The sequence below is a fragment of the Larimichthys crocea genome, chromosome III (assembly GCF_000972845.2).
Source record: "Larimichthys crocea isolate SSNF chromosome III, L_crocea_2.0, whole genome shotgun sequence".
NCBI classification, from domain to species: domain Eukaryota; kingdom Metazoa; phylum Chordata; class Actinopteri; family Sciaenidae; genus Larimichthys; species Larimichthys crocea.
In genome coordinates, this window is record NC_040013.1 from 10,740,776 (window position 1) to 10,766,368 (window position 25,593).

At 43.1% G+C, this 25,593-nt stretch overlaps 1 protein-coding gene across 4 annotated transcripts; it reads left to right on the forward strand.

The window, feature by feature from the left end:
• Positions 1-553: 553 nt before the first annotated feature.
• On the forward strand, positions 554-23,134 carry smoc2 (SPARC related modular calcium binding 2). Of its 4 annotated transcripts, XM_019254600.2 has the most exons (14): positions 554-765; positions 1,092-1,603; positions 7,066-7,228; positions 9,326-9,432; positions 9,656-9,755; positions 10,542-10,586; positions 12,759-12,839; positions 14,040-14,114; positions 15,712-15,898; positions 16,847-16,929; positions 21,268-21,367; positions 21,484-21,731; positions 22,162-22,199; positions 22,398-23,134. In XM_019254600.2, exons 2-14 carry the CDS (start codon positions 1,529-1,531, stop codon positions 22,419-22,421), a joined length of 1,326 nt encoding a protein of 441 aa, XP_019110145.1. In that variant the 5' UTR covers positions 554-765; positions 1,092-1,528; the 3' UTR covers positions 22,422-23,134. The 4 variants fall into 4 exon arrangements, with proteins under 4 accessions (XP_019110145.1, XP_027133655.1, XP_019110146.1 ...); XM_027277854.1 differs by lacking the exon at positions 554-765 and having other exon boundaries at positions 877-1,603; positions 10,542-10,577; XM_019254601.2 differs by lacking the exon at positions 554-765 and having other exon boundaries at positions 878-1,603; positions 10,542-10,577; positions 12,792-12,839.
• The last annotated feature ends 2,459 nt before the right edge of the window (positions 23,135-25,593 follow it).

Here is a 25,593-nt window from a genome sequence, read left to right on the forward strand (position 1 = left end):
TTTTGTTTTATCAAGCGGTGACAACACGGGGGAGTTTTCCTGTGAGAGGGAACATGACATTATTTTTACTGGCTGTTTCTTGTTCGTTTGTTGCGTAAATTAAAGATGTGAATTACATTTTCAACAAACATAAAAAACACGGAATATTGCAAGTGATGACGTAAGAGTGCTTGACAGGTCAAATTGTCTTATGTTTTGACAAACAACCATCGTTACAAACAGATGTCTTGTTGTTGTTGTTGTTGTTTTGTTTTGTTTGTGAATAGTGAATTGTGAATTGGAAAAAGTCTGAATTATCTGAATTATTTCAAAATGTCTTATTATATGGCTGATAAAGTGAGAAGTGCAGAACAATATAAAAGAAATACAACGGTGAAAAATGATGTAATGTTTCAGTATTAGGTGAATATGTCTGATAAGAGGACTGTGATAACTGATATCCACCGTTAGGTGGCGTTATAGTTGCAAGGTGCCGCTCTCTCTATGAATAAAAAAAAAGGCACTGTCTTGTCAAAAGTTATGTCAAGACGAGCAGCAAGAATAAACGCCAAAGTGATCATGTCTTTTCAAATATGGTGTCAGCATTGATCATATTAATTTGATATCACTAAGACGAGGCCACTGATTTACGTGCAGTATAATTAAATCAATCAAAAGGGCAGTTTGATGAATGATTTTGCTTTTCGAACCTAACGACCAGATCATCTTTGTTTGTGTCAACTTAAAGGATTTTATGTAACTTTGTTTGGAGGATGTTATCACAAGGTAAGCGAGAAACGAAATTATCCAAACTGTATATTGGAGTTAGTGTCTGTGCGTGGGTGAGCGTGCATGTGTGTAGGTGTGTGTGTATGTGTGTAGGGGGTGTCCAACAGTATGAGCACCAGACTGGGTTACTTCTTCTTGCTGACCCTCCTGGCAGACAGCAGTCTGTCTGATTCTCTGCTCTTTTTGCCAATCAAACATCATCACAGGGTCCTCTAAGAAAAATAAAGGATTTCTTATTGTATTTTTTTTTCTTTTTTGGGGGGGAGAAGGAGAAAAAAAGGGTGAAAGAAAAGAATACCTGACGTGTTTGCCTTTGCTACCAGCAGCAGACGGAGTCCCTCTAAACCTACACCTACCTACCGGCGAGGGAACTGCCTGCATCCGATAAGGGATCTCGTCGACAAAATCAAGTGTGGAGGGAGGGGGTGTGGAGAAAAGAAGTCGAATTGGAGAGAGGGAGAAAGGGAGAAGAGACACCGAGGGAGGGGAAAAGGTCAGGGACACGGGGGGGTTTATCGCACTGCCAGAAATAAGGAGAGTGTCTACACAAACGGTTTGGCAGACGAAACCAAGGAGACGAAGTGAAATAAACCAGCAACCCCCTCTCCACCACATTTTTGCGCAAGGACTACTGTGGATTTTTAAACATTTTCGACTTCTTCCAGAGACATTTTTTTTGTGCTTTGGTGAAGTCCAGGCAACACGCAGTGAATTTTGGACCGTGCGTAATTTGGAGAGTTTATTGCCACGCTGCGTCAGGATGCGCGTCTGTCCGCTGCTGGTCTTCCTCTGTCTGCTGTGCGCTGGACGCGCTCAGAAGTTCTCCGCTCTCACGGTAAGAAGAGCCATATATATGTAAAACAGCGAAAGATATGATTGTGCATTATGCGCAATATTGAAAAGACCAAAGGGTACTCAAGACTCTGTCAAATTCGTTTTTTTATAACAGAAATATAGTTATGAAACATTTCTTTTTTTTCATATATATCTAGTTAGCATATGACTTTCTTGTAAGCTTTTATGATAATCATAAACACTTCATAATTGCAAATTAATAATGAAAAATAAATAATGAACACATATAAATGAATTCTAATAACACTATGCTGACACTAGGCTATATGGATAATCTCTCCAAAAGCAGAGGGTTTTACTGTTTCAATATATTTCATATCTGGTAGATTCAGAGGGAATTTAAAATCTAAGATTTAAGAACTTAAGAGATCATCAACTGAAGAGGTTTTTGGAAAAAAGAGGTTGCTCCATGACTTGTGCAAACTCCTCATCCCTGTGTTTTCTGCACAGAGATGGCAGAGCTGCTGGCTCGCCTGTGAGGAGCTGACTGGTCTGTTAACAGCACAACTGTGGTTTGCTTTCAGTGCCTCTACCTGCCTGCCAGCTTCTCGGCTTGTCTGCCTCTCTGTCCTGTTCACTCTTGTTGTGCCAGCGGCTGTGTAGAGGCTACTCTGCCAATGTCAGCAGCTCTGCTGCACCAAAGCACATGGCAGTGTTTACAGCCTCAGCAGAGCAATGCATCCTGCCCACTTTATCTTAAACTGCATGAGTAAGTGCGTCTTAGATTAGGGGAATTTCATGGCCACAATCAAGTGCAGGTACAGCGCTAAAGGAGGAATAATAGAAAGCGGAATGTGAGCTGTCAGAGGTTTCACCCCTTGATTTAGAGGTTGATGTAACTGCTGCCTCCCCCTGAACCGTTATTTATGGTCAGAGTGAAGATGCCTTAATATCCAATTGGAAACAAATGGCCATGAGTTGTTAACCTGCAGGTGAAGGGTCAGAGATCCTTTCTCCCTGACAGCACTATGGAGTTGTGGAATGTGGGAGGAAGTGTGGCTCTGTGCAGATGCTCCCCCTTAATGATGCACACATTTACACACACAGTATGAGCATAGATAATATGAGCGTTTCTTCATGGGTTGTAAGATGTACCCAGCAGCTGATGTAAAGGTAACACAGATACAGCTGTGAAGTGTGTGGATGTGACACAGCATCCACTCTGATCTGGTTATGACTGTAATGCTGAGAAAGTTCTCTCTTTCATTGCATGTTTCAGTGGTAACTATGTCTGTGTCATACCTCCCCACTGTGGTTCATTAGACCTTCTTTATTGGAATAGCACATGGAGCACTGGACTTATACTTTAACAGGACCTTTGGAGTGATTAATGGCGTATTGTCTGAATGACACAGGAGAGGTTACTGTTGGTTTCAAGAAAATTGCTCCATGTGATATTTTGTGCATATTTGAGGTCAAACAGGCAGTTAAATATATGGGATATTTGCCCAGGTTATTCATGAGGCAGACTTTTTCCATGGTTTATGAAAGTATGAAATAGTGTGTGAAAAGATGAAGGAGCATAGAACATTGGCTGCCTCTTGTTCAAATCTGGAGAAAGCAATTTTAGTATAACATATGGGCTTCACTGCCGCCTATGCCTTCATAAAATTGTGCACCTGCCTTCTTATCACTATCAGTGGCCTTTCACACCACCTCTCTTTCTTTTTAACATCTTTCACAGCAATTAAACACCTTTTCCTTTGATTGAGTTAGTAGCCTGGTTAAAGGCTGTCACTTTCTTCCCTTTCCACCATGCTGGAAACTAATGATCCCCTTTGCATCCTTGCGTCCACGCAGGAAACTCCCGCGAAGGCCATTTAACACGTTCGCTACAGCTCTCAGCTGGGGCCCCCATTGACCCTGCAGGGCCGTGGTGTGAGGGGCCTCTCAGGGTGCTGGAAGCGGGGGCCCCCTAGCCCAGAAGGCCCTTATCAGCCTACAATGTGCTCTCGGCTGGAGTCTCGCCTCCTCCATACTCCATTCAATCCCACAATGCCGCAGAGCCAGGGGGAGGTAATAGGATTTGATTTGTATGCTGGTTGGTCTTGGAAAAAAAAAATTTCCCTTACACTCCGCCCGTCTAGCCCTCTCCCGTCTGTCTCTTGTTCCTTTGCCAACCTCTTGTATTATTTGAGCAGATGCAAAAAGCATCTTCCAAGAAAGATCAAGCTAAGAAAAAAAAAAGAAATCATGAAAGCAAAGAGCAAAATAAAAAAAAAGAAAAAATATGATAGTAAGAGCCAGCTTTCTGGAAGTAGGATTTAAGCAAAAACTGGATTTTAGTCACAATATGTGTTCTGTCTTGTATGAGTCTCCTTTTATGATAAATCGGGGTGGAACCTTGTCCTGCATGTAGCTGAGGCGGAGGCCATCCATCACTCTCCACTGTGTTGCTGTGCATGGCGATGGTGCCGACTTGGAGAGGCTGGAATGAGACATCAGGGGAGTGTCAGGGCTCTGCCTTGGCCTCGCCCATCCATCATCACAGGCCAAACACGCAGAGATCTGCAGCAGACAGCTAACTACCATTAAGAGTACACAGGAGGAAGAGGTGCTCAACACACTATTAGTCTCTGATACTCCTTCCTCTCACTGGCATTCACATCTTCTTCAGTGTGGCCAATTGTGACTTTGAAACAAACACTTGGATGTCTCATAGTGAATCTGGGTGGCTGATTTCATGGGTGGCTGATTTCATGGTGAACTGTGTTTTTCCATGCTACTTTCTTGGAGCTTTATCATAAACTTGCAGGCACTTGGCTCTCTGCTGTGTGCTGTTCAGAGGACATCTAGCAGGATGCTGTGTTGCTGAATAACTCTGTTTGGGTTGTCAGTCTGCTGGCTTGCGGGGGCCGATGCTGATAATGCTGGTCCACTGTGTGCACTCGGGTGGCCAGAATGAGCTGTGGCGAGGCTGGCGGTCCACCACCAAGCATGGCTGGACGCACTCAGACACTATCAGAGCTGTTACTGGCTTTAGAAGGTTGTGGTGTTTGCAAAAAAATAACCACCCTCAGACCAGCCTGTCACGCTGGCTGGACTTTATGTGAAGGGGTGAGCTGTGAGAGACAGAGTGTAGGGTGAGAGGAGGTCACTGCTGCAGAGGGACGTAATAACTAGTGTGGGAGGACAGGGGGAGAGGGAGGGAGGGGACCGATGGGAGACTGTCAGTTAGATGCAACGATGCAAACAATCAAAGAAACTCAGAGACACTAACAAGGAGGGGCAGGGAGATGTTAGACCCCCGTTTTTTTTTTACAGAGGAACTGGCAAAGAAATGAGCAGCTGTAGAAAGAGAACTAGAATATCCTACTCAAGTGTCATTTACAGATTGTGGTCACAGGGATGTGGATGGGATTTTTCTAAGATTGTTCAATTGGAGGGTTAGTGGCCTGAAGACCTAAAAATATCTAGTATCTGGACAATCTGGTGGCCTAGGGGACAAACCATGAACTACTACGTGTCATGTTCATGTCTGGCCAGGGACCTTTTGCATGCAATTCCCACCTCTCCCCCATTTCCTGGGTCATTTCTCTGCTGTTGCTATCGACTAAAGGCATAAAATGGCCAAAAATAATTAAAAATGCAGTATTTCACAAGGAAAAGTCTGAAAAATAACAATCATTTGGTCAAACACAAATGTTGTTTCCCCTTTTTTCTATTCTTTTATCATCTTGTGATCCCCTCAAATGTAATCTTGTGATGGTCAAAATCAAGGAGACTTCATTAACCACTGGAAGTAGATAACCTTGACTGTGTTGAGACTTTGATACAGGTTCTTCTTGTAAAACAAACAGATCTGCAGTTCTGCAGTGACAGGATCATTTTTGTGATCATTTTTGAAACGCTGGGAAGAAAGGGCTTGTTAAATAACATTTTTTTTTTTTAGGGGGGAAAATTTCATTCAGACCAAAAGACTCAGCTTCCTTCCCTCGCGGCTGCTCTTCCGATGTGTTTGAACGGGCCTCTCCTCTCTGATCCCCCCCTCCCACCACACACACACACACATACACACACACACACACAAGAAGATTTATGAGCAGGGTTGACAGAGTGGGCTGTACTCCCCCCCACCCTCCCCTTTCTCGGCCCAGGGCGATGCTGCCTTCGCTGCCAACCCTCTTCCAGGTGCATGCAGCCCTGCAGCCCTGCTCGTCTGAATGCAGGGGGCTGCCACCAAACCTCATCTCTCAATTCATTTGTAAGATGTCAGACACAACAAATTTTTTTTATAGGCGATCCCCCGCCCTATTCTTTATTCTTAGTATCTTGCCAAGCCCTTTCTTTTAATAACTCATAACAGATCTTTACGGCTTACCTTTAAGTGGGGGCTTTGATTCTCTGCTTTGTGTGACAGATTGATGTGTGTGTGTGTGTGTGTGTGTGTGTGTGTGTGTGTGTGTGTGTGTGTGTGTGTGTGTGAAGTGAAAGAGAGAAAGTTTTTATCTGTCTGTGTGTCTGAATAGTAAACAGAGAGGGCATTTAGGATTTTGGATATCCATGCATCCACTGACAACTGAACAGAAATGTCAGAAAACAAAAGAGTAGAATTGAATGAAACATTACAGTGTTTAATTTGTGTAAATATTTTATTATAAGAGAAGACAAAAAGAGTTTAGAGATGTATTTATCTTTGGATATGACTGACTCAAAACAGCACCTGCAAAGGCATAGGTATGAAGTTTGTTTTTTTCCACTCAACTCAAACTGAATGAATCACGCAGAGTTTATGAACTCCCTACACTCACACTGTAGCAGGACAAAGCTCCCTGACGTCTAGCTTATTCAGCCACTCTATCGTTCACTGTCTTTTCATTCATTGTAGCAGTCACAGCTTGTTGCCAACCCCCTCACCGCTGCCGCCACCCCATTGTGTGGCCTGGTGAGGGGGTTTCATACCACAGTGGTAGATACAATGGTGGCATTGACACAGGTGATCCGATGCGTTCAGCCAGGAGTCTCCATCCTTGTTTCTCTTTTCATGGCTGAGTAAAACATCCTCAGGAGTTATTCCAGGTGAATACTCGTGCAGGTGTTGGCACAGACAAAGAAAAAAGGAAGTGTCAATCAAGTCCTCCCCAGCCCTTTAGACAAAGACAAAGCATGGCTGCACCCTGACAGGCCTGTAGTGACACTGCCTCATCTTTGTGTGTGTGTATGTTGCACTGTTTATCAGTGCTTTAGAGCGTCTTTATGAAAGGATTTTGTAATGATAAAACAGAATTAGCGATTTGTGTGGCTTTGGCAGTGGACACCTGTTGTTTTTGGTGTACTAGCCTGTCACAAGCTCCAACCCTAGTCCTCATAAATCCTTCCAGAATCACACCTGTTGTTGGGGAGATTAAAATGTTTTGGTGCAAAGCTCACTGATTCACAAAGAAAAATGGCTCATTTAGCAAATGTTTTCTCTGCTTATCTCCTGCTTTCTCACTTCTGCAGTTCCTGCGGGTGGATCAGGATAAGGAGTGCAACATGGAATGCAGCGGAACTCCTCGCAAGCCCCTGTGTGCCTCCGACGGCAGGACTTTCACATCTCGCTGCGAGTTCCTCCGAGCCAAGTGCCGCGACCCCCAGCTGGAGGTCATCCGAGGGCCATGCAAAGGTCAGGTCATGAGTCACGCTTCAGCGCTGCCCGATGCTCACAAATGCGCAGAGGGGGTCACAGTAGAAACTTGTGGGTTAAATTCATTTCAGCATAATTGATTTGAGTGCTGGGAGGACGAGTGGGGTTGACACAGTGAGAGTGGGTGGTGGTGATGGTTGGGGGCGGTTGTTTGCTGCTGCCTGGCTGGTTTCAAAATTTCACACCATTTATCCAAATAAAGGAAATTTGTCAAAATGCTAAATTATTTCCTTTTCAACGAAAAATAGTGTTTACTTCAGGATTTCATGCTTTGTTACAACAGACATACACAACTGCATCATCGGACCAACTGCCATTGATTTGAAATGGCGCCATGTCTCTGAATTTCAATGCAGAGGCGAGAGCATTTGAATGAAATATCTTGACAAGAATTAATGGTCTCATTTTCATCATACTAGATGGAAAGCTGTACGTATGTGACCAATGGAAGACTGGAGATGAAAAGCGAAAGGGGAAGGGGAGCCGGTGAGGCCAGGCAGCTCACAGACTCCCTCATTGTTAGTCGTTGTTAGAAGGAAGCACCCATACACCCCAATGCTTCAGCCCAAAACCTCTCACCCCCGCCCCACTCACTAACTCTATACTGCTAGTTCATCGCTCTACAGACTGGGGACAATGCCCCATTCTTACACATTACAATATTAGATCACTAATGCAGGGAGCGTGAGCTAAAGGGTTTGCTTAAAAAGAAGTCTCATATGATGGAAAAGCATTCCACGATTTTATGCCCGTGCTGGGTCACTATGGCAACGTCTCTAAGCGGACATCTGGATGTGGCGGACAGCGCCGGGACACAGAATAGAGGATTCCAGCTAGGAAGCTGAAAGGGACGGGAGTCCATGAAAGTCGTATTGTATGCGTCAATAACATTGGGTCTATAAGAGTTCGGACCCCCTTCTGCTTCTGGACGGCCGGGGTGAAAGACACAGCAGCAACAGCCGAGTCAGCAGCCGAAATAAACCAGAGGGCTGGTCTGGCCTGAAAGCACAGAGATGGGATTGTGTTTAAAGATGGTGAGGCTGGCACCACATTTGTTTTCTATCACTGCGCTCAGATGATTCAAGTGTCCTCTCATTTTTTCCAGTCAGCTATTTGGTCGGAGCCCCCTGGAGAAGGACGATGGTTTTGGGTTTTTCCACTGAACTAACTTTAGAGCTCATCAACTTGCTGCTTTCCTCCATCCGGAATATCCAACATCTTGCCCCCTCTCCTCACCCTCACCAGCGACAGTGACACACACACACTAGACTGAGAAAAACCAGCACATTCCCTTTCATGTGTCTAATGGATAATCTACTGTAAGCCATGCCAGCGACATGCAGCCTCCTGACCAAACTGGTGAACGTTTTTAAACTTAGCATGAGTCATTGTTTTAAGCTAGACGGGCACTGCATGGCAGCTAACGTGTCACACCAGGTTTCCATCAAAACCATTGCTATCCAACATTTCCTGAGAGTTTGCACAGCTGCTGCTGTTGCCCAGGTGAGATGATGAACTGTGGAATGACAGGATGAGCCACGGCATGACAGAGACATGTGAAAAGACTTGAGGTTGAACAAAGGTGAAAAGTTGTATTTATATCGAGACATAGTTGGAGGACAACTTGGGCTGAACTGAGGAGACGGTCGAGGTTTAGAAGGAGAGTGAGACAGACTCTCAGACATTAAGGACGGGTCAGGTTTTCCCTGTGCATCAGCCCTTTTCTTGGGTGACTGGAATGTTCTACAGGAGCAGCACAAGCTGCCTCGCTCAGTAATGGCTTTACCACCAGGCACTGTGCAGGCTTGCCTGACTTCTTCCTAATAAGATTGGGGGTGTTGGTTCTATTCCCAGCCACACAAGTATCTGCCGCTTCCGAAATGTCTTGAATTGTTTCCCCTGCCTCTCTCCCTGCGTTTTTCTTTCATTCTTCGTCATCTGTGAGATTCAGCATCGTCTGACTTTTTAAGTATGTTGGTTTCATAGTTGTGCAGCATAAGAAAATAGTTGAGCTGCGGGTTGAATCATGGGTCTCTGTGATGTGTAGTGATTCTGGTGATTTGTGGTGCTCCACAGATACATCCAGATGTGTAGCAGAGAAGAAGTACACAGAGCAGCAGGCCAAGAAACTCTTCCCGCAGGTCTTCGTGCCTGTATGCAACCCTGATGGCACATATAGCGAGGTAACTAAAAACACAATGCAAATGATACTTGTTTTGAATATGAGGCCACAGCAGAGAAGAGCAACTCTTTTCAGTCCACTTTTTGCAAGAATTGCTCTTTTCTTCTGCATGAATTCAATTGTGAATGGGTTTTTAACACTGTGCCTTCACACTTCATTCTCACTGATGCCATTCCTGGTTTAATTAGTGCTGACTTTGTGTTAACATGCTGTTTTGATTACAGGTTCAATGCCACAGCTACACTGGATACTGTTGGTGTGTCACCCCCAATGGTCGACCCATAAGTGGCTCAGCAGTGGCCAATAAAAAACCTCGATGTCAAGGTCGGTAAAACCCCATAAATTTGTCTTATAGTGAGAAACTTTCAATAATGTATAAAGGCATGCATACTGCCATTGCAGTTGACTAGTACAGGCATCTCTTTTTGTAAAAAATCCAGATGTAGGACATTTGAAATGGCTGATTTTTACAGGAATGTGGTTTCTGTAATTTTGTGAAGCAATGATGATAAATTGAATTGAACACAGCAAAGCATGACATGCTGTGTTTGTGGGGGGTGTAATCCTCTGTCCTGTGGGAAAGTGGTCAGTGACTGGACTGACGGCCACAGGGAGAGCCACCCCTGGACTGAGCGTTGCTCAAGGCATAGGGCTGCGGTGTAAATAAGCCTTGTAGAAAATCCCTGCTGCAGAGTTGAGCAACAAAGTTAAACTGTAAGGAATGTAAGTATTCTAGGAGTATGGCGTCTGCCAAACAATCAAATAACCAATGCCACATGTCCTCCCTGTGCGTCTCTGTGTAGCTGCTTCGGAAGTTACTGCTGTCTAAATAGTGACAAAGCTCCAGAAGTAGCAGTAGTAGCAGCAGTAGTAGTATTGTAACTGCCAGCTGTACTTTAATCATAGCTCCATCAACATGTATTGTGCAAGTCAAACAAATGAAAAATAATAATAAAAGGTTTTCCACTGTGGTTCTCTGCTCATTAAGTGTGGTGGTTGTTCGTTCCTGTGCCACAAAAGAGTCTGCCAAAGATTTTTTATTATTGAGGATAACATGAAAAAGGTGTGTGGTGGTGGGTTTTTAATTAATTTGAACCTGTTGCGTTTCAGGTTCAAAACAAGAGAGGGCTACTACAAGAGAGCCAGGTAAAGCAGGTGAGACTGTAATTTAAGAAAAACTGACTCCTTTATATGTGTGCGTTTGTCCATGTGCATGTGTGTACCTATCTAAGCATGCATGTACATGTGTGCATGTATTCATTTGTATCTCTCTCTGTTTGCCTGCATCTGTGTCGGGAGATGTGCAGGGTGGGTCGCCTGTTAAGGCTTGCCTTTCTAATATTTTGTCAATTTAAGAGAGTGTGAGCAGCCCGAAGGCTGATATAAAAGCAGACTGTTACTGAGTAACAAGTCTAAGGAGAGAGCTTTATTGCTCACCACCACCAGCTACAGCACAAATAACCGCCTGTTGTCTTTACCAGGCAGCCAAACGGCCAGCGAGCAGCCAGTGTGGAGGAAAACTGACTTATCTTCTCTAACTTCTCTCGCCTGCTCTTGATTCTTTTTCAGCAACAGTGTCATAAGATACAAGGAAATGTTCACTCTTTATCGTCCTCTATACTTCCACTCTGTCTCTCATCAACATCTACCCTCTTCCAGATATAGAACCACTAAGTTTCCCTCCAGCTCCAGATGCTGTATATCTTACTCTCATCTCATAAGAGAAGGTTTGTTTAACTGATGTGATTTGAAGGCTCACAAAAAAAAAGTGTAATTTGGGAGTCCTTATGTGATTGTGTGTGTTTGCATGCATGGATGTGTGTACAAGTGTATGGGTGAGAGAAAGTGTGTATACATCCACTTGTGTTTGTCACATGGGTTATTCCTGTCAGCGTGACATTTATGTCTGCGCCTCTCTCTCTCTCTCTCTCTCTCTCTCTGTAAACAGTCTTCCATATAGTGTCTGTCTGAGCCCGGCCAACTCATTACACATAGATCAAGTGGGAATGCAAAATTTGAGAGAGGAGGAGGGATGGTGGGAGAGGGAAAGAGGGAGAAAAGGAGGTGGAGGGGATGGGGGGGAGAGGAGGGGTTGTGGTTCAATCTGAACTGGTTGGATAAACAGGGTGGTGAAAAGCAGAATAAACTGTAGATTTGTGGTGTGCCAGCACTGAAAATAGCAGTGATTGCATCAATATTTTGATTCAGCAGAAGCCCATCAGCGCCTTAGCATTCCACATCAGCCATTTCCTACACTTTTATTATCAGAATCGTAATGTTAAACACCAAATGCTTTACCATTTCTGGTGCTTGACTTGACAAATTCATTCACATGCTGGAATCATATGCAGCTGACGAATGACAAACAGCAGTTAAACTAATGCCGTATGACCACAAATAGCGCGGGGGTTTCCTGGCAGATGCTAAAAGAGGTGTTACAGTCATGTAAAAGGCCGCAAAGTAAAGATGGGTCATTAGTGGTTTATCGTAAATCCAAATCATAAATACACTTTTTGAAATGGCATTTCCATCCGTTAAGTGAGAAGGGTAATAATATGTCTGCCACAGTCAGTCACACTGTATGTATTTTTATCCACCAAGCGTGCTCAAGAAGATGAATGGCTGGCAAAACAAACTCGCATTAAATGTAAAATCCTGATTTTGCAATGGAGAATTCATTGTTAAAGAAAATAAGTTGAAGCTTAATCCCTGTTTGGGGAGACGCCCATTAGAGATGCCCTGACTCATGCATTAACAGTGCTTTACTTTGAGCAGCATAAGTGACCCACAGTGAGGTTAACCACACCTACGGCCGTGGTTAGGGTTAGGGTTCCATCCCGGTCTCCCTCCTACCACAAATCAAACAAACAAACAGAGACCTAGCAAACATTAAGCTGGATTCTCCCACTGTTAACTGGTCTGTCTCAGACTTAGCTACTCCTTTGTTCACGTCTTGTGTCTCTCCCACCTTCACACAGCACTCATAACTCAAACGCAGGCAATGGGAGGATGGAGAAGAACATCAAGGACAACTGGTCCTCATCCTCTCCTCATTCATTTTAACTGACCTCAATCTGTCCTCCATAGCATAATGATCTCCCTTGTTACATGAAGTGAAACCATGGGAATATATGACCACTATACTTCTGATTTTCCTTCTCTTCTCTCCTGCTGTCACTTCTTTCCGTTTTCAACACACAAACACACACCCCCCTCTCTTTCTTGTTTTCCTCACCTCTTCTTCTTTCTCTATACTTCTTGGCCGGGCAACGTGCAAATCTCACATAGTTAATTGTTCTCTAATCTAGCTTACTCTCGTAATTGTAGTCTCCTTGCAAATATTCTCCATTCTAAATGCAGATGAGACTGGCCTAGTGGTGGATCCACAGCCTGCTACTGATGACGAAGGTGAGCTTTTATCTGTCAGACTGTGAGTAAAAATGGTTAACATTGCGTCTGTGTTCACTGAGACACCACTGACTAAATTAAAAGCGTAGCCTCAAAATATCCTTAAAAGGGAAGAGGAGTACACGAAGCATTAACATTATCATGCTTAAATAAGATCACTGGGGAATGTGATAGTAAAACATTTTTTTTATTGATAAGAAGTACAAGATTTAAAGGAAAGCTTCAGTTTCAGCATGAATTGTGTTTTAGCTCTTTTTTCCCTCTTGCATTTGATGTTGATGCAATTTTTGTTGAACAGCAGCTTCTGTAGCCACAGGTTACAATAACAGGATATCAATACATATTAAAATATCCATGTAATAAGTAAATGAGAGATATGTAGCATACACTAATGACCATTACCTAGCTACCAAAGCTGCTGGTCATACCAGATCAAGTATAGCAACAAAGCACCTGAGTGTTTAATTTGAGTTACTGGTCTGTAAAAATGCTTCATATTAAACACACCATTAAAATATGATAAACTGTGATTTATTTGCATGCTAAATATGTCCAACATCATATAAAGTAGTTGATCCAATTTAAACAGCTGCAACATTAAAGTGTTACTTAAATGTTATTGCACCAATAATAATAATCAAATAATTTATAGTAATATAAGATGGTGAAAGGGCTAAATCTGCAAAATAAATACTTTTACTTTTGATGTTTTAAGCATGTTTTACTGAACTCTGAATTTTGAATGCAACATTTTCACTGGAGTATTATTTTGCAGTATTAGATTGTTATGTTCACTTCCTTTAAACTGGGAGAGAAAACAATTTCCTCCATTTCTAGTTCAATAAAAATAATCCATCACTGTGAACGGATAGCAAACAGCCACATTTTGCACAATTACATTTCAGCACTTTCATCAGCCTTTTATATTTTCAAAGTAGTGCTTTATGATTTCATGTTATTGTGATTATTTGATAAGACAGCAGGTGACTAGGTCATAGTTTACTCTTTTTGCTGCTATATTTCTGGTCACAGCTGTCAAATGTAATTTACGTTTCACCTCCATTCCAGCAGTTTGAGATACGATAACCTTGATGTGCATTTTACAGTCTGTGATTTTTGGAACCACCAGGTTTGGCTCACATGATATATGAGTGTGTTTTCGGTTGAAGCTAATAAAGCTGTCTTGGTGATTTCTTTCAGACATCATTTCCCAGTACCCCACTCTGTGGACAGAGCAGGTTCGCAGCCGACAGAACAATAGAACCAGAGCACCATGTGAGTTTCTAAGACCACTTTTTCTTTAATGACAGCGATCGGGTGTTTGCAAACCTCAACTGAAAGCACGCTCTGTGTTTTTCCTACTTGTGTGAGCAATCATGGTTTGAGGCTGTTCCTGTCTTTTAAGGACAGATGGTGGGTTGTGAAACCAATACATCTTGGTGTTGGAGTGCGTCAGGCTTTGAGGATCTGCTTCTCTGTGGTTCTTTGCACTGCAGCATATCTGTAATTATCAGCACATGGCACAAACACAGGATCTCCTATTCTTCAAGCTGGTCCACTCAGCCCCCCTTTACACACACGCATGTTTATCTTATTGTACCGATCAGTTGCGTCTTTGCTCTTTGGGGAAATATGTTGCTTTATGCATAAAACAATACTATTTGGAGGCCAGTGCAGAGATGAGAACCCTGTGTGCGTGTGTGCATTTGTGTGTGAATTCCATTATCATAATTTACAACCAATAAAAAAAGCCTGAGAAATGCAGCATTGATGGTTTTGATTACCATGTGCTCTTTGGGGTATTGGGGTGAAAAAAAACACACCCGCCCCAACAAAGAGAGCGCATACGGAGGAACTGGAGCGAATGGAGTCGGTTGAGAAAGCGGGGAGGCATTTCATTTGGTCTCTTTTGTGTGGGTAAAGATCTCTAATGAAAATAAACAAAGAAAAGGGATATCCATAATCCCGCAGTAGCTTCCGAGCCTTGAGGCGAGCAACGAAGAGAGAGAGAGATCGGTGATGAAAGCCTTCATGGCCAGAAGAGCTCTACTTTCATCCTTGAGTTTAATGCTCAAAATCTCTGTTGGAGAGCTAAACGGCAAAGAAGGCTGCTGCACAGAAAAAAAGTCTGATTAGATCCTGCTGAGGCTCTGCAAAACCCCATCTTTCTCCCATCGAGGCCGCTGTAGTCACTGTATGTATGGATAAAAGAAAGGATCATAAGGCATTGCATTTTTCCCCCTGGGAATTTTGAACATGTAAACATATAGATCCCTGGTACTTTACAGTACCCTGCAGCAGTGTGTGTGTGTGTGTGTGTTCAAGTGGGTGTGCGAATGTGAAGACCCGACTGACCACTGTTTCTGCTTTTGTCTTGTCTGTTTCTCTCTCTGTCACACATATCCAAAGAGGGCAGTTGAGTGTCCAAATATTTACTTAACTTGGGGCATAGGGAGCTGTACTTAGTCATTAGCCCGTTAATATCCGTAAACAGTGCCACGGGGGGCTGATACAGCAGTCTACACACACTGTCTCTAGGCACTCGTCCTCCACCCCTTTGTCTTTTCCAGCAATTCAACCTTCCTTTTCAGAAGTTTTTTTTGAGTGTAATGCGAAAAGAAATGAATTTTTAACATGCAGTATTTTGTGTAAATTTAAAATGTGTTAACCAGATCTAAAGCGTGACTTTTATTCTGAACTTGAAACAAACCCTCTTCTTTATGCAGAGTGTTTGTGTCTGGGCCATGCATTTGCCAAGTTACACGATCTAGAGTGAATGCTGTTTTTGCAGGCGTGTATGTGTGTTTGTTTGTGTCACCAATCCACTGATGTCTCTGCTGATTTCTATATGACTTCTGACCCCTGTTTCCAGCCTCTTCATGTGACCAGGAACAGCAGTCTGCCCAGGAAGAAGCGAGGCAACACAAGAACGATGCTGTATTTGTACCAGATTGTGCCCAAGGAGGACTGTACAAGCCGGTCCAATGCCACCCCTCCACCGGCTACTGCTGGTGTGTACTGGTGGACACCGGACGGCCCATACCTGGGACCTCCACCAGGTGGGAGAGACTGAACCTATACAAAACTCATGTGTTATATGGTCATTATGGAGCATATATGGTACTTTCACCATAATTTACAAAGATTTTTATTGCTCAGTTCTTTGTGGTAATCAAACCTGGCAGTTGTTATAAAAAACAGGCTAGAATGGCCACTTGGTAAACAGACTGTCCAGCTGGATGGCCTTGCATCTTCTGCACTATGTCTATGAACAACGTCTGAAACCATGCAAACTTTATAGAGCGTGTATGTCTCTATTTATAAGAAATTGTTAGTAATAAAGCAACTTTCAGACAACAAAAAGAAGCTTCTGTATTTGAGACTGCACATAAGTCTGAAATAAGCAGGCAGACAGACATCTCCATTGCAGATGAGACAGAGTGACTCAGTGGTCTGGTGAGCGGCAGGTCAGAGGTCAGTCAGGCTGGCAGAATGGGGCACTAGTGCACTCTTATTGAGAAGCGAGGCTGGGTATCAGATTAACAAGGCTTCAGGCAGAGTGCCAGACAGCACATTAGCACACATATGGAAGCGTGGATTTCCCCCCTTCTCTCTCCTTGTCCCAGGCCAGCTTTTGGCCCAGTTGCACAGCAGCAATCGGGGCTCCGTCGGCTCTCCAAGGGAGGCCGTGAAAGCTTCCTTGTGTCCCACGCTCCCTGTCTGCTTCTTTCCCTCTATCTCTCGCTTTCTCCCCCCTCCCTTCCCCTTTCTGTCCTCATACCAGTCCTAAATCCCTCCCCTCTTTTTGGAAGTGTTTCACAGCCTCTGGTTTGCCACGAAACAATTATTTGAATCCCTGAGATTTAACTGTACGGGGGTAATTGGAAAACATGGGATTTCTCTCTGATTTTACAACAAGGATAGTTTTACTGTTATAAACAACCCCTTTTACGCATTCAACTTTGAATGAATTGGCATTTTCTCACATGGTGTATTTTCTGTCCTAGGTATGAGCAGCCAAAGTGCGATGGCAATGCCAGGGCCCACCCAACTAAACCTAAGGACCATTATAGAAGCAGACATCTCCAAGGTATGTCTCTGAAGACTGGACTCAGTCTCTGTTTTTCCTCTCTGTTCAGACCACATGGTGAAGTTCTTCAGCAGTCGGCCCCCTACTGCTGCCATGCTTCCAAGGTTGTGATAACAAAGGGTGTGTGTGTGTGTGTGTGTATGTGTGTGTTTGTTGACATCATTAGCACTGTTGGTCAAGGAAATACTTGATAAAGAGTTGAGGATTGCCAGATACTGCTCCTCACTGGTCAATAAGCAAGGAGACAGAGACGGATCGGGGTTAGAATTAATCTTTAACTGACATGGGAGATGGAGGATAGTGTGATGATAGCACAGAGGAGAAACAGCAGGAAGGAGAGGTACAGATAATGGATTATAGGATGCCAGAGACAGGTTGTGATAGAAGGACTGATAACAGTATAGATAAGTAAATTGAGGGTTGGAGAGGAGCTTGGGGGTGTTGGGCTTAGTTACAGGTGGGACTGTGTTTGCTCTTTTAGGTGGATCTTTGCTAATCAGTGTTTGACAGTTCAAAACTGCAGAATTGGATAGAATGGATAGAACTGAAGACTAAATGTGTGTCACATTATTCTGAGGCACATTTTTAGAAACAGTTCAGAAAAAAAGCGTTTGATCAAGTAAAACAGGCTGCTTTCACTGGAGACCCTCCAAGAATGATCAGTTGTTTCAGCAAATGCCCAAAAAAACAGCATATGTTTACTTTCAACTGACAAAGCAAATGGTCGAGGTGGTTGGATGGGTCAGCAAAACATCCGTCTTTGGCACAACAGACTGCTGGTCGCTTCCCATGTCAAACTAACAGTCGGGTTGGATTCTCTTAACAATAACCACCTAACCTGATCATAACCAAGTATTTATTTGAACAAAAAACACATTTTAACCCTAACCATGAGCCTAACTAAACCGTAACCATAGGGGTATCAGATCAAAACAACTGACAAGGTATGCTGTCCTACCAATATGAAGTGTCAGATAAGAAAATGCTAATGCTTATTTATCATTTCTGCATTTACATTTACTAGGGAGTCTGTTTTGAGTCCAGTTTAACTGAAAGGCGGAGGGAAAAACAATTTAAAAAATGAATGAAATAGTTGGTGGTGTGTGACTGATGTAAAGCATTTTGCACTCCTGGGTCCAAAGGTACATAGAACAGGGCTACAGGGTGCAAAGTGGGTAATCAGAGTAGCACAAACTTATTTAAAATGTGTTACTTTATGTACTTTATGGTACAAACATGCTTTTTCTTAAAGGAAATCTTCATTCCACCTACTGATCTAATTGCTCTGGAGCAGGGTCACCATCTGCACAGCTTTACTAAGTAACTCACAAGTAATGAAACTTAACCAGTTTTGAGCAGGTCTGCCTTAATGCAGTTGTCTGAAGCATCCATTTAGGTGTCAAAATGAAAGTGACGGTTTAAATTGTTTCCCAAACTTGATTTTGCTTGACTGTTTCCGGTTCTAACTTTCACCCATTCTTCTTATCATATTGACACAGTTTTACAATACAGTGGATGGAGTGAATTCACCTTTGTTTTCATGCCATTTATAAATACTAGATGATAAATCTAGTCTCAAGTAATTTCATGACTCTTCATAAAATGAATGATAGGCAAAGTAGTGTTATAGCTTTCAGGTGCTGCACATAACTAAATCAACGAAGGGTGCTTGGCAAATTAGCTAGGTTTTTTTGGTGGTTTGGTAAACACGTTAATAATCCAGCATATGAACAGAGCTGCCACTGTTCCCATCCCATCCATAACTGTTTATGTAAGAGTGTGCCGGGCCAGAGCTGTGCTCTTTGCTCGCAGGTGCTGCATTTAGCAGCAGAGCAGCACTCTGTCTCTACTCCGGCACACTTGTACAGTGTGTATAAAATAGTGAGGATAGACAGTCACAGATGAATGCTCTTTAGACCAACAAATGTTACTCATCTTTGCCTTTCAGTGGTACTGGTACTGGTACTGGTACTGGTTTATTATTGCTAAGATATCGAGCAGGATTAATTACAGTGTATATCTGTCAGAAACAGAAAGTGTGAGATGGTGATGGGGTGGAAAACAGCCACAAATATCCCATGAGAACGACCTCAAGCCCAACCAAACACCTCCTAAACACATAGTGGTAGGACAAAAAACAATATACTTATTCAGCCATGCACTCACCTAACGCAGACGCTCACACGACTACACAGACTTCATTCTAAACCTGTCAAAAAAACTCTGCACCGTATCAGCCAGGTCTGCAATTATAAATTACACTAGGACACAGTCAAAAAACACAGCATCTTGTTTTCTTTATGAGCAATTGCGTCAACGGCTGTAAACCCTGTTACTGTACGAACGAGGGATAATTATAAATGTTGCCTTCACTTTGCTGCAGCCCATTTGCTGTTGAAGCGCTGGTGTTGAGAGGTTTATGGGGCGAGATGCGAGAAAGGAGAACTTTGCCCTGAAAGGGGCAGGAGAGGAAAGTGGAGTATTTGGCTAGCTTTCTCCCCAGAGCGGGATCATGGGATAGCATTGGGGCAGCCACTGGGAGCTGCGGCTGTGAGTGCTGACAGGACTCTGCCCCATGTGGCTCCATAGAAAAACACTGCTTCTTATTGACAGTAACACACGGGCACACACATGCAAACATGCACTTACTGGCCAACTTTTTACCAGTAGTGGATATATGTAGGCAAATGAATAGTGCTGCAGCTCTTTTCAACATGAAAAAAATGTAATCATTTGAGGCTTTCTCAACTTGATTCCATCCTGAAACTGTCAGACTTGGGTATTACATAAGTATAATCATTATGGAATAAGACATCGGTCGTTTACTGCTGCAGCCTTGAACTGAATGGAAAATGTCCAGACTCAATTTCCTTTAAATGACAGCAGGAACATTTGTGTCCTGCTGCTCAGCTAAACGTTGTCCAGACAGACAGAAGCTGATCTGTCCTGCCCCCACAAGAAAAAACCTTTGCTGTCAAGAGGAAGGGACTGGAGCCTCACCTGATGGCGTCCCATTTGAATGAACTGCAGACACGCTCAGATTCCTCAGCATTACAGAGAGGACGTGTGCTCTCCATGAAAAATACTGAGCCTCAAACAAGTCCAATTGCATCCCACAAATCTCTGTAAGAAGCCAGATAAAAACACTTTGCCTTCTGTGGTTGAAATTGTGTGACTGTCTAGACTAATTTACCACAAGACGCTCCACAAGGCACCGGTTTGGCCATTAACAGGTGGGTCAGATATTTTACTGGGCTAGATCCAAGGAGGGCCTACTAAAACTTAAGTGCAAGTCTGTTCCGCATGTAAAGGAGGCCGTGGAACAGTTAGGACATGTGAATTTTTCGGTGCAGACTGCTAAATCCCTGCGCTACTCGGGAAAAGGTAGATTGGAGGCTGGGTGTTTATGCCAATGCTGGTCGCCACCTGTTAGAGGGGAGCAAAGCATGCTATTATCTCCAGCACAGGAGAATCTGGCCCCGCAGGCCTGGGCCATAAAAAGAGTAGCAAACGGTGGAGAATTTCTTCTTCTCCACAGGCAGAATAGCAGAGGGAAGCTGGACTGTGAGAAAGCAGGGGAGAGCCGGGAGAGGAATCCAGGAATCTCTCAGGCCTCTGTAGCCTTCAGCTCTTGCAGAACAACCTTTGCCTCCTCACTCTTAAAACTATATGGCCTACCAGACAATTACTATTATTAAGGTCATTCCATCCCAGTTGTTCCTCATTTCTATTTTTTTCCTGTCATTCTGCACATAATAACGCTTACCTTATAGAATTATGGACTAGCTATATCAGTCTATTCTCTGGATGATATTTCAAGTAGTAATCCTACGACACACTGAAGATCAGGTGTTAGGATGTATATCTTTAGACAGCCCTCAGACAAACTAACAATGTGTCTGTGTCAGTCTGTGACTGTATTTGGTCCCCTCGATGTCTCGGGTGAGTGTCAGGTGCTGTATGTTGACTTTTGTCCATAAATACAATATTCTTTAACATCCTCCGTGCTCCAGCTGTCAAAACCACTCAGGGGCCTCCAGGATGATTGGCAGGTACCCTCTTCCTACTCAAGATGAGGGGAGGTCTGACACTTTATGAGAGGGAGTAAAAGACAACCATGAGTGTCTTGTTTGAGTATATTTTCTCTTCTGTCGTCTTTACTGTATGTTAAAAGCACACTGCCTGTTACATGATGTTCCTCCCCAAACATTTATTAGGCCACCTATGATGGCAGTTAATTCTTCTGTGTTTGCTGACATGTATGTACAGTTACTTCCATATGAACAGAATATGAATGCTCGCACACACTCAATCAGGTATCCATGGTTTATTTTCCAGGTTGTCCTGGGGCAAAGAAAACAGAGTTCCTGACAAGTGTTCTTGATGCACTGTCGACAGACATGGTGCACGCCGTCACAGATCCAGCATCTGCCGGAAGGTATGACATTCGGAAATGGATGTATACATCTTGGGATTATTAATGAACAAAAGAGCATAAAACTATTCTGCCTGATAGAGGGTCGATATTTGATGAACTGATTTCCTCTCATTTAGGATGGCTGAGCCCGATCCCAACCACACCCTGGAGGAGAGGGTGGTGCACTGGTATTTCAGTCAACTGGACAAAAACTCCAGTGGGGACATTGGAAAGAAGGAGATCAAGCCTTTCAAACGCTTCCTGCGCAAGAAATCCAAGCCAAAGAAGTGTGTGAAGAAGTTTGTGGAGTACTGTGACATCAGCAATGACAAGGCGCTGTCTCTTCAGGAGCTGATGGGTTGCCTCGGGGTGACCAAAGAAGAGGGTGAGCTGCACAACACAACCTGATGTCTAAATGTATTCTCCTGACCAACATCAGCCTTCAAACTTGCTTATTGATTGTGCCATGTGATTTTTAACAACTCTAAACAGCAACTGTCCAATCATAGCTTAGCACATGATGCTGTGGTAGAAAATCCAATAACTCACACTTCCATAAAATGTCACTTCAGATGGCAAAAATGACGATCGCCAGCTGGAAACAAGAAGCCTGCTCTTGTTAACACATGTTTGAAATCAAATACCCATGGTCTCAAAAATACTAATATAGATTTTTAAATGGTAAAACTGTCACCAGTATCATTGTGTCTTACATAAAGTGTTTGGATTTGACAGCTTGTATAGCAACACTAAGGGGACTGTGCTTATGTGAAAACAAAAACTTTTTAAGATTTATGTCACATTTTGTCTCATAGGGGCCAAACCAGGAGAAGGCTTATCTTCCAGTAAACTAGTAAGTAATCGCCTTCTCCCATATTACTGGATAAAATGTCTGGGAAAGAGAAATTGGTGGCACATCTAGTGTCTGGCTGTGATTTCTTTAGTGTTGATTGAGACAGGAATTGACAGTCACTAGAAAAAGCTGTCAGACTAAGCACAAAGAAACAAGGCAATGTGTCAAACTGACAAAACTTCAATTTTCTCTCCTCAGAATCCCTCGAAGAAGCAAGGCTAAGCCAGCAGCTGAGATTTCCCCTCCCGCATGGAGAATCTGCCCTCACCAATCGGCAATAATGGAAACCATAGTATTTGCACTTTGTACTTTAAAAAAAAAAAAATGTAAATTCACTTTGTAGAAATAAGGTATTTAAACAGACTGCTGAATCTGTGAATGATGTAGTTAGCTTTTTATGTCCTGACAAACAAAAATTATTTAACACATACAATGTATGTGTGTCTTTGTGTGTCTAAAAAGTATACTTTTCAGAGTTGTACAAGATTTCATGTTTGATGTTGCATTTTGTGCCCCTTCCCACCCAGTGTACTTTTCCTCTCACGTTGATGATGTTAAAGTGAATATATGAATGGTTTGCCACACGGCTACAATAACTTAGACCATACCATCTCTCATGTACTGACCTATAGCATCTCTTCTTGGGTTTTTTTGTACAGCTGTTTGCAAGAATGTTTTAAACATAGATCATAAAAACGTCCTACATGTTCACATGTATTCATGTTTATTAGAAATAAAGAACTCTTTTATATGTTCTGTCCTCTGTGGTTCTGCAGGCCTCAATGAGTCAAAGAAGGTTAATTGGGTCAGCAAATTCCTTTGTTTCTCTCTAATCCAATTAGTCTTCTATATGTTTTCCTTCTCCATGTATAAATCTTGTAATGTCTTTTCCTTTTTGTGTTTTCTTGCTATGTCTTTAATAAAACACCTTGTTGACACAGTCTTTAGGAGCCAAGTATTAGTCATACATAGCAAAAGTCGTGTGTCATCCCAGTTTCAGACAGCTTGCCAATTCCCCTGAGGCAACATTTTAGAATTGGAAAAACGGATGGTACTTATTTCTGTTCTCATCACAGATTTCCCACATAGACCGAAGACAGATAAATGGACCAATCTCGGCTGTGTGTAGTATGAGTGCCCATTAAAAGGGCGTTATATGAGCCAGTGCGTGTGTGCGAACATGTGTATTTGCATAAGGTATACTTACATCTATACAGTAAATGTACACTTGAACAGTCAGTGAGGTTTGAATGGATTCTTTCTTAAAGAACAACATTCAGCTTAGGGCAGCTTTGACACATTACACTACTGTATATTGTTCCTACCTGATTATGTTGGGGCTACTAAGTGGTAAACTGTGGCTTTTCACACAGAAAGTCCCCTATAGGGCTTAGCGACTGACCTCAGACTGACCTGCTCACTCAAGCTTAGCCTCTAATTTATGATTAACACATTGGTCTCCTTTCTGCGATATAATCCAGCCCAATGGTCTGGACACAGAGGAGAGATTATGACTGCTCTAAAATGGTGGATTAGAGATGGATAACCTATGGCCTTCTTAAGCACTTTCTCCATTCACAGCAAAGGAAAAGTTAAATCTGAAGCAACAAGTCCTGTGCAGCCGGGAACTCTACGTTTTACCCCCCAGAAAAACTTAGCTCATAAGCACGGCAAGCTTTTCTATGCATCTAAATTAATTTAGTGTTAATTCATTTCTTGCGAAAACACAGTCTCCTAATTATAAACTAGTGATTAAGCTCAATCTTTTTGCAGCATCTCTAATTTCCACCCATGTTTCTGGCTTAAATCTCCCTGAAGGTGATGTTAGCACCATGCCCAGAACAACATTTGCTTTTCCCAACCAGCCATGTAATCTGTTAATGCGGCTGTGCTGGTTACAGGTGTAGCACCACAGAAGCTACACCTTACTGCTGCTCACCTCATCAAACAAACTTATCAACCTTCACCTAAACCTCTAGCCAATTCCTCGAATGCTGCTGAAGCCCCAGCCTCCACCCAACACAATGCTAAAGCCTTGTCATGTGTGATTTCTACTCCCCTGGGCTGAGATGCACGTAAACACCTTTTACGATTTGGCTGGATGTCAAGGCATGGTTTTCCGAATATGTTCCCCTGATGGCTTGGAGTTTTGCCTGAACTGATGGAGTAGCTGAAGAAAAGCATCCAAACCTTTTGGCTCGGTTACCAGGACCGTCTCACGATTGGCGAGGCCTCCCCCTCTCCTGTTCCTCAGTCCTGCTTCCTCACTTCTCTCACTCACACATGCACAAACACACTCCCTGAGTACAGAGATACCATTGAGCGGGATTTGTGGGCACAGTTTGTGTGCTTTAATGGGCAAGAGGAGGCACCCGATCTCACCACTGGCAGGCCCCGCGAGCTGTGGACTCATGAAGAAATTACTGTCAAAAGCCATCAGGGCTTTAATAGCCTCTGGCCCAATCGTGGCTTCCCCTTGGCCCTCAGAGGGGCTCTGGTCTGTGGGTAAACAGCATGAGGACAGCCTGCACCCTGGGACCAGTTCTCTTACTCTCTTACAGCTTCCCCTGGTGTGGCCCAAACACCCCAGCAGTCCAGCCAGCGCCGCAGGACACTGCCAGTCATTACACTCAAGAAAATTAATTGCTAGAAGAGGTGTGACTTTTAATAGACAGGGTGCAAAAGAAAAACAAGTGGTGCTAAGTGTTGCATGGGACTAGGGACACTCACACAAGGAGCCTTTTCACAAACTTTATCTCCCCTTAAAATAATTTCATTTGTTAAGGGTGTGCAATAATTAGGTGTTTTTGTATTTGAGTTAAATAAAAAGATTGACAACACTTACACTCTGTTGCCAGTTAGCTTAGCTTAGCATAAGAACAGGAAACTTGAGGCAGCTAGCCTGTCCAAAGGTAACAAATGTCAGCACCTAGCAGCACCTCTAACTCTTCACTAATTAACATGATATATCATATTTGTTTAATCCCTACAGAACCAAAGTGCCAAAATGACTGACGGTTGTGCTTTTATGGGATGTTATGTGCAGGGCTATGGGCTTGACTGGGCAACCAGTAAGGACACAAGGAAAGGGTTACAGAGCTTGCTTTGCCCAGGGGCCACTCTTGCAAACATATAATAGACTGTATATAATAATATTTTAAAAAGAAAAAAGAAGACCATCTATTTTTTTGTTGTGCTACCAGGCAGAAACTAAAGCACTAGTGCTAGCAACCTTGCATATAGCAAATGTCATTTTGGCAAATTAAACACAGTTGATTAGGGCTGGTATGAGGCGGCACATTAAAGGCAAATTCATCTGTCCAGTTATCACTAAGTAGCCTATTTTCAGTGTCAAACTTTGAATGTTTGCTCAGTCATCTTTTCCAAGAAGCAA